The sequence below is a fragment of the Malus domestica genome, chromosome 05 (genome assembly GCF_042453785.1).
Source record: "Malus domestica chromosome 05, GDT2T_hap1".
Classification (NCBI taxonomy): Eukaryota; Viridiplantae; Streptophyta; class Magnoliopsida; order Rosales; family Rosaceae; genus Malus; species Malus domestica.
Window position 1 is genome coordinate 46371257 of NC_091665.1, and position 9116 is coordinate 46380372.

The 9116-nt window shown below is 34.9% G+C and overlaps 1 protein-coding gene and 1 long non-coding RNA gene across 5 annotated transcripts; one reads left to right on the forward strand and one right to left on the reverse strand.

The window, feature by feature from the left end:
• The first annotated feature begins 1208 nt into the window (after positions 1–1208).
• Positions 1209–4190, forward strand: LOC103434409 (F-box protein At2g26160-like). 4 transcript variants are annotated; one of them, XM_070821603.1, is made up of 3 exons: positions 1209–1461; positions 1873–2785; positions 3831–4190. In XM_070821603.1, the coding sequence occupies exons 2-3, from the start codon at positions 1934–1936 to the stop codon at positions 3891–3893; spliced, it is 915 nt and encodes a 304-aa protein (XP_070677704.1). In that variant the 5' UTR covers positions 1209–1461; positions 1873–1933; the 3' UTR covers positions 3894–4190. The 4 variants fall into 4 exon arrangements, with proteins under 4 accessions (XP_070677704.1, XP_028954758.1, XP_028954759.1 ...); XM_029098926.2 differs by having other exon boundaries at positions 1257–1461; positions 1921–2785; XM_029098925.2 differs by lacking the exon at positions 3831–4190 and having other exon boundaries at positions 1256–1461; positions 1873–3253.
• A 1429-nt stretch (positions 4191–5619) lies between these two features.
• LOC103434410 (uncharacterized) lies at positions 5620–8742 on the reverse strand. Its single transcript, XR_529257.4, has 3 exons — positions 8459–8742; positions 6943–7288; positions 5620–5988 (listed from the first exon to the last, which is right to left on the reverse strand). It is a non-coding gene; the product is annotated as an uncharacterized lncRNA (long non-coding RNA).
• Between the last annotated feature and the right edge of the window lie 374 nt (positions 8743–9116).

A 9116-nucleotide genomic window follows, 5' to 3' on the forward strand; every position in this document is an offset into this window, starting at 1 on the left:
ATAATGTAAGTGAGAATAAATTTTTAAATCAAATGATGTGTTATCAACAAAAAATAAGTATGTTAGTTAACACTTATCATAAACAATTATATCATTTGGTTTACAAAACTGATTTAAAATTTTTGATCTTACTAGCATTACCCAGTAATTAAGAGACATATATGGCGTACATATGGTTACATGTGCATGAATTATGTACACACAAATGTTCTTTAGTTTACATTACTTTCGAATTTGGACCATAAGATTTGTTACCTAAAGCTAACTAACTAGGTGACCATATTCTCATCTAAAGTTAAGTCCAACAAACCTTTAGGAAACCGGCAGCAAAATCAGGAATTAAGTTCACATCAAAATGATTAACCCACTGAGCTATAGTTTTAAGTCCTTCTTACTCTTCTTATTAGCTTTAGAGTAATAATATATTGTTTGTACTAAAAAATTAATAGATTGTGTGGTTATTTCTTTTTCGATCTCTTTCTTTTTCTCTTAATTAACCCAGGTATATATATCATGATCCAGCTTATTATTTTCGATCCATCTTCTTTCTTGACCAACCAGTTAGGGTTTAGTACTTTACGTACCAAATGATCAAATACTGGGTTATGGTTATGCAGTAAAAACATTCCTGATGACCCAGCTAGCTCCTCGATCGTTAAATGTTTTTACTGGTTCTAAAGTAGTTGTGCACGTACACGAATTTGTAAATGTACAATAATGATGGACATCAGCCTTTATATTTCCCAAGGAATTGAACCCGATGCAACTTCATTAAGGCAAATTGATAGATTAAGAGGGTGTATTCAATTGAGAATGTGAGAGATTTTAATGGATTTATAAATCCGTGAATTTTTATGGAGTTTAATTGATTTGTAGAGATTCCATATAAAATTTTGATTCAATTCCCTCGAAATCTCATGGGAAGAGGTGAGATTTGTGGATACTTAAAATACATTGCGAAATCTCTTAAATTCCCTCTAATTCTTCAACTTTCTCAAATTCTTTAAAATCAATTTCTAATTGAATACACATGAAATGTTATAAACTTCTTTAAAATCCTAATTGAATACATCTGGATTTCTAAGGATTTTAATAAACTATTTTAAAATTCTAATTGAATACAGCTAGAATTTCAGAGAATCACTTAAAATCTTAATTGAATACCCTAGAATTATTAATTTCCTGAAACTCTCTCTCTCTCTCTCTCTCTCTTTCAGAATTCTAATTGAATACTCTGTCTTGAGTTGCGTTGAGTTGGCAACTGTTGTCCTCCTTCCCCCGATTTGCAAATCTTAAAGAATTTGGTTTTAGGTGGGTAAGACGATTTCGTCCTCCCCAGTCCCTCCCCAGTCGAAGCCGTTCCTTCCCCTCTCTCGCCGATCTGCTTTTCTCCTTGATTTATTTGGTGTTGTCAACAATTTGGCAATCAGAATATCAACTTTTGTCAGCTAAGTGATCCAGGTACAGAATTTTTTTTATTTTTCCTCTCTTGTGGCTGTTCATATTTGATAATTAATTCTTGTTTATGTTATATTGTATCATAATTAATCATCATGCTATTGCTATTGTTAAAAACCAATCAAACCCATCAATTCAAATCTCAATGTTGGGAGGGAGGGAATTAGGAAACAATCAAGCTTGTCCATACCCTACTGGTACAGGGAACCCAAAAAAAAAAAAAAAAAAAAAAAAAGGAATCCAAGCCCTGCTCGGAGGGAATTAGGAAAACAAAGAATACACACAGACAGATAGCATAGCACATACCTAGGAGTCTGGGACTGGGAGGGAACTAGTTCAAGTTCTAGCCCTTATTTTAAGTTTATTTTTTGCTCCATTTTTAATTTTAATTTTACGTTTTTTCAACAACGGCAGGCGATAAAGTGGTGGTGGGGTGTCAACTGATTGGTATATATTTCTCAGGTCTTGACTCTTGATGGCTGACTGGGCGGGTCTTCCTCGAGAGCTTATCTTGTCTTTAGCTGAACGTATGGGTTCCTTGGAGGAGTTCATTGTTTTTGGTGCAGTTTGTAAATCGTGGAGATCAGTTGCGACCAAAGAAAACTACTTCACTTGTGAATTAGGACCGAAACATCAAGTCCCACTCCTTATTCTTCCACAGGAGAAGGGTGCTGCCACCCGCAAGTGTTACAACCTGAAGAAACGTAAGATTTGCCAACTAAATCTGTCCGAACTTGAGGACAAGCTTTTCCTCTCTTCTTTGGGATGGCTGCTGACCGTATCTAAAAAAGATTTGAAATTTTGTTTGATACATCCTCTAAATCATGCCCGGATTGAGCTGCCATGTCCGGTGCCTAATATGGCACCCAGCTTGTTGTCCAATTTTTCCATAAGGAAGTTTGTCTTATCAACCAGCCCGTCTTGGACCTCAAATTTCATCGTCATGGTTTATCAGTCTCAAACTGTGTCATTTTGCAGACCAGGACACAGTGAACATTGGATAAGTGTATGTCTGCACACACCAGGAATATTAAATGATCTAACTTATTATGAGGGACAACTTTATGCCGTGAACTATTATGGTCATGTTTTTATTTGTGATATTGAAGATCCTAAGCAAGCAGAAGTAAGGATTGTTGCTCCACAATTTCCAAAGGAATATTTGGGTCCTATGATGCAAATTAAAGTAGCTTATCTGGTGGAATCAGCCAGGGACCTGTTGGTGGTTTTGTGCTTTTTCAACCCGAAGACAAAGTTCCATGCAACTACCGGCTGCAGAGTTTTCAAGGTCCCATTTAGTGACGGCAGTTCATGGTTGGACTCGGAGGTAAAGAATCTGGGTAATAGATCCCTGTTCTTGTGCAGAAATGCTTCTTCTTTCTCTGTTGAGGCCTCCGACTGTTCTGGATGGAAGCCGAATTGCATTTACTTCATGAATAACAAGCGTGCTTCTCTAAGAGTAGATATGGACATGGGTATCTTTAATATGGATGATGGACAAATCGAGCGGCCCTTTGATAATTCCTTTAATATCTGTTATAAAGGAAGGAATTATGAAACATCACATTTGTGGATTGAACCAAGTTTCTAAATAGGATGTGCTAGCTCGCTTCTTGTCCATCATCTTTTATTTATACTCAGGGCGCATATGGATTGCACCAAAGCGTATTCTGTTTTTCCATTTGTTTTATTTATACTCAGGGCACATATGAATTGAATGATTTACCAGATTTCATTCAGATAATCAGATTCTTTTATGGAAGCTCAGAGTTGTCTAATGAAACTTATTTTTCAAGTCTTTTGTTGAAAGTATATGCTGACTTATGCCTTATAACCGATAATCTTGAATGGCATTCAATTAGTAGTACTTTGTGGAGTGGTGACTTTTCAAGTCATAGTTTTACTTTGATCTTATTGTATGTTTTTGGTGATCTAAGTGGTTTGTGATTTTTTGGAATTTATGTCCCTTGTTATTTGGCTTCCCTAAACATATCCATGGTGCTTCTTATTGCATGGGTTGATCGCCTCATTGGCAAAGACCATCTTTTCAAACGTAATAGCATACTAATTAAGGCAAAGTGCTATTATGGGAGCCGAATTCTTGGTGCCATCATGTTTTGATTTCAACATATGCTTTGGAGACTTTGGTTCTGTATATTTTCCATCTCATCCATTCATCTTTGAATGGTCCTCTAGCGGTTAGTGCTTTAACGATTTAGCACTAGTAAACTAAACCGAATCAAATTTGTTTGTTTTTTATTTTTCTGCTTGGTTGATGAGAAATGATGAAAAAGTTGGTACTGAAATCTGTGTGAATTAGTGTATCTTGATTGGCACTTTGATGAAATTTGATCTGACAATACATGTTGCAGTGGAGTAGAACCACATGCTTGAAGAGGAAGGGGAATGACCATAATGGATATAGCAATCAATAGGCTTATAAGATGTTGAGGGTATCCGCCAACAGGAAAAGCAAATCTAATGCATCCCATGCCGATCGACGAACAGTTCTTGTGGGTTACATTGGACCTCCATGAGAAGTGAAGCTATACAGGCAGCAGGCAAGCCTTTAATCTTGTGCTTGTGGCCGTTCTCAGCTCCTTGGGGTTCTTAGGTTTTGTCTTATATACAACATTCGATTATGTAACAAGTAGAAATGTCTTCTACAAACTGGTTTCTTCTTTCCACAGGTATTGAATTATGTGTACAAATTAGAGCTTGAGCATCTAAAATTGATATTGCTTTCCGGACAAAATAACACACTATTTCTGGAACTATTGTAAAATAACCCACACTATTTCTGTAACTATAGCAAAATAATACACACTATTTCTGAAACTGAACCAAAATAATTGAAATGTCATTCTCCACTCACTATTTTTTTTTAAATGGTTATGTCTGAAACTGGACATGGGTACTATTTCTGAAACTAAACATAGATACTACACTATTTCTTAAATAGACTATTTCTGAAATTAAACACGGATAGTACACTATTTCTTAAATTGAATACCACTATTTTTGAAAACTAAACACGAGTACTATCACTATTTGTTAAATTGAACATTGACTATTTATGAAACTAACACGGGTACTACACTATTTAAAAAACTGACACGGATACTACACTATTTATTAAACTGACTGACTATTTATGAAACTAACACGGGGTACTACACTATTTATTAAATTGACTGACTATTTATGAAACTGACACATGTACTACACTATTTATTAAACTGACATAGTCAGTATTCAGTTTAAGAAATAGTGATAGTATCAGCGTTTAGATTAAGAAATAGTTAGTGTTCAGTTTAAGAAATAATCATCATTCAATTTAAGAAATAGTCAATGTTCAGTTTAAGAAATAGTGATAGCATCGGTGTTCAGTTTAAGAAATAGTGGTGGTATTCGTATTCAATTTAATAAATAGTCAGTGTTCAATTTAAGAAATAGTAATAGTATCAGTATTCAATTTAAGAAATAGTGATAGTATCAGTGTTCAGTTTAAGAAATAGTGATAGTATTAGCGTTCAGATTAAGAAATAGTCAGCATTCAGTTTAAGAAATAGTCAATATTCAGTTTAAGAAATAGTGGTAGTATCGGTGTTCAGTTTAAACAATAGGGATAGTATTCGTGTTCAGTTTAATAAATAGTCAGTGTCAAATTTAAGAAATAGTGATAGTATCAATATTCAGTTTAAGAAATAGTGATAATATCAGCGTTTAGTTTAAGAAATTTGTAGTGTTCAATTTAAGAAATTGATAGTGTTCAGTTTAAGAAATAGTGATAGTATTCATGTTCAGTTTAATAAATAGTCAATATCCAATTTAAGAAATTGGTAGTGTTCAGTTGAAGAAATTGTCAGTGTTCAGTTTAAGAAATAGTCAGTGTTCAATTTGATAAATAATAATAGTATTAGTGTTCTGTTTAAGAAATAGTGATAATATCAGTGTTCAATTTAAAAAATAATGATAGTATCTGTGTTCAATTTGAGAAATAGTGATAGTATCAATGTTTAGTTTAAAAAATAGTAATACTACTATTTGTGTTCAATTTGTGTTCAGTTTGTCATGCTACTTTGAACTTTAGATTGAAACATGACTTTTCAAAGATGTCATGTTTGTCCTGAATCCAACAGAGGAAGGGAAAAATGAGAGTACATAAATCATTTCTATATTTATAATCATTTGTAACGGCTCGTTTGTACAAATAATAAATAAATAAAAAAGATGGTTTGGATGTCTCTGATCAATTAAACACGGTACATTAGTCGAAAAAATGGATATAGGTACATGTAAGCAAGCAGCAGGCGCACTGAAAGTAGCAAAACCAGAGGGAGAGAGAAACAAATTCAAAGCCGTCACCAAATCATTACGATGTTCAACCTAGCTGCTGCCAAATGTTGGCATAGCCGATGATGCTCCTTCTCCGGATGCACTCCCCGGACATTCCATATGCTTTTGCGAATGGTCATTGAGGATGCAAACCGCAGGCCTCATCAAAAGTACCCTCAGATGAGGTTCTTTCTGCATTGGACACCAAATTCTTAACCATGTACATAATCATATTTGAAAAGGATCTTGTTGAATTAAAAATATTCAAAAATAGCATAACCTCCATAATTTACTCTTACGGGTAATTCAACAAATTGGGTTTCGCATTGATCATAAATACACTAAATTTCATACCAATTTGAAATCTACACAACAAACAATACAGATTATAGTTTCCTATGACACAATAAGCATCTTACATCACTACAACAACTAAAACGCATTAAATTGATAATATCATGAATTCGAACAACGAAAAAGGAAATCGAATTCGGTTACTTGCCAACCTCTTCGCTAACTTCCTTCAAATCACCCTTTCTGAAAATCAGACCGACGTTGCTCTAAATCCCAAAAACAACAACAAATCATGGAGGTTTCGATTTTTTGGTACGGTGTGAAGAGGTTGGTGAACATTAATGGCATTGAAGGGATGATGAATTTTAGTAACTGCAACTTGGCTAACGGGCCTGGTTTAGGCTCTGTTAGGGGCAATTTTGGAATATTAATTGTTATGTGGTTTGGGCTTTTTGTTGAGCCCGTGTGTTTTAGTTTTTGTAGGGCCTGAGATAAAAGTTTTGTGTTCTTATGATTAAAATTTAAACCTTTTTTATTAAATAATAGTTTAGGGTAGTTTTTCATTAAATAAAACTTTACCCAAGCTCTTTTCGTTAAAACTCCCTTAAAAATTTGGTCTCTTATGACTAAAGCTAGGTGATACTTACATATATATATATATATATATATATATATATATATATATATATATATATATATATATATATATGAATCATGTCTCTTGAGTTTGATTTCGATAACACTACTACAACTACACTAGTATGAGTTCAAATATTTGATCAATCAAATATACACATAAAACAACAAGAAATAGATTAACGAAACTTTGAACGTAAAAGTGAGGTGGTTCACCGATTCCGGAGGCTCGCCGGTGACTAGAGCTGAGAGGCCTGCCTTTAGCTCCATTTCTCTGTTCGGGTTGACTTCTGAATTTGACCCAGAGAAAGCAGAGAGAGCGTATGGAGAAATGAGCAAAATAATTCGACTTCGGTGCTTCTTTTACTGCCGTTTCATTGCTTTTCTCATCATTTCCTAGTGGCGCGATTTGTTCGGTAACGCACAAAAGGACAAAAGGGAAGGAAGGGAAGGCCGGCCTCGGGAGGAGGGAATTATATTCAATATTTTCTTTTTTTTTTATTTGAGAAGAGGAATTATATTCAATATCAACTATCAAAACCAACCAGAATACTCGTCCGTCCTGGAAAAATGAAATGGAAGCAACAATTAACAAGGAAACCAGACAGAAACATAAGCGAGTCATGAAAGAAGAAATGAAAAACAAATTCAGAGCAGAGCACAAAAAGAGAATATCTGTTAGTTGTTAGCGACAGTACAAGGACTCCAATGTGACTATCCCACCTCATTTGTTTTTTCAACGTTTTTCACAAACAAAAAATTCCTTACGACCAATTAGTAAGTATTATAATGTTTGTACGACACTAGCTTCTCTTATTCACTCAAAATTATTGAATGTTGTCATGTGCATTATACTGATGTTATGGGAACATGATTGCAGAGAGTCCAACTCCAACTCCAACTCCACTTGTTCGTATATGCCATGACCTCATGCATTCTTCGAACCACCCTATAAATGACATGACAACTTTTCTACGAAACATCAGGACAATCGGTAAGGTCCGTAGGTTCACCACAGAACATGGTTCTCAACAATGTCTCCACCTGGTGGATTGTTCGTAGCTTCATATACTCTAATAAACCAAAGAAAATGTGTTCTCAAACTCAAATTACCTAATTCCATCTACAACTGCAAGAGACCGAAAGTGGGGTAAAGAACCCTGATACAGTGACAGGACCTGATGTTCATATCCCCAACTAACATATGAAACAGAGAAGTTGGGCTCTACAAACCATTTCATCTCAGAAGCAAGAGATGATACATAAACAGGTCATTGCTACATGCATAACCATTATACATATGCTCCATTTGGATGGTGTCAAATTGCAATACAACAAAAACTAGAAAGTATCTTGGGTTGCAATACCGAAACGAAAAAGAAAATCAGTCTTACACAGTAATCTCTACTTGTCGAGTCCTTCAGTTGTCAATAAATACACAAACAACATAGAAGATGCTTACCCAAAAGCAACAAAAATTTCAACTTTGTTAACCTTAGCATGCTAATCAACCAAATTTCAAATACCCAATAATAAAATGCTGAAATTATTGACAACCCCATCAGAGATTTCACAATTCTAATTTAGGGTCCGTTTAATTTCCAAGGATTTGGCATTGCAGTGGAACCTGATTCCTTGCAACGCCGAATCCAAATGCGCCCCAATATATTGGGGCAGAGCTCAAAATTTTCAAATTTCATATAGCAGATGGTTTTGAAGGAAGTCTACTCACCCAAGATACCTCCTTTCAATCTCAGCGGCGGCGATGGGAAGCCTGAAGCTGCTCAAAAGGGATAGTTCTCGCGGAAAAGCCCTAACCCAATAAATTGCGATTCCGCTCTGGCTCTCTCTCCCTTTGTGCTCATACAACTAAGGAGGACCACCGCTCATGACTGTCATATGATACGGAGATGGTCGGCAGAGGACGACGCTCTGCAACCGCAGCCTCAGTTGTAGATTTCGGGTTCCTCCACTGCTTTAGCATCTTATGGATGGTGTAAAACTGAGTGTCGCTTAGCGCCCAAAAATAGAAAAAAGAAAATGTTCCAAAAAAAAAAAAAAAAAGAATAAATGCACTGCACATGTTTTTTTTTTTTTTTTTAAGTTTTTTTTCCTTTTTGCCTTTTCAAATTATGAAAGGAAATAATCAAATTAAATGCAATTTGATCCTTTGCATTTTTAAAAGGGTAAATGAATAATTTAAACTATATATTAATAAAACATGTTTGTCAATCATGTCACTCTATCAATACCTAAACTCACTCTCTCTCTCTCTCTCATTTGCACTCACGTCTATTTTTTTCCCACTTTTTCAAACTTCTCCAATCCACTAATTTTTTTACAGATTAAATTTAGGCCTTTTTAAAATTTTGAATCAAACACATAGTGTG

Coding starts and splice junctions, on each gene's coding strand:
- LOC103434409 (XM_029098925.2), top strand. CDS start 1,934: ATGGCTGACTGGGCGGGTCTTCCTCGAGAGCTTATCTTGTCTTTAGCT.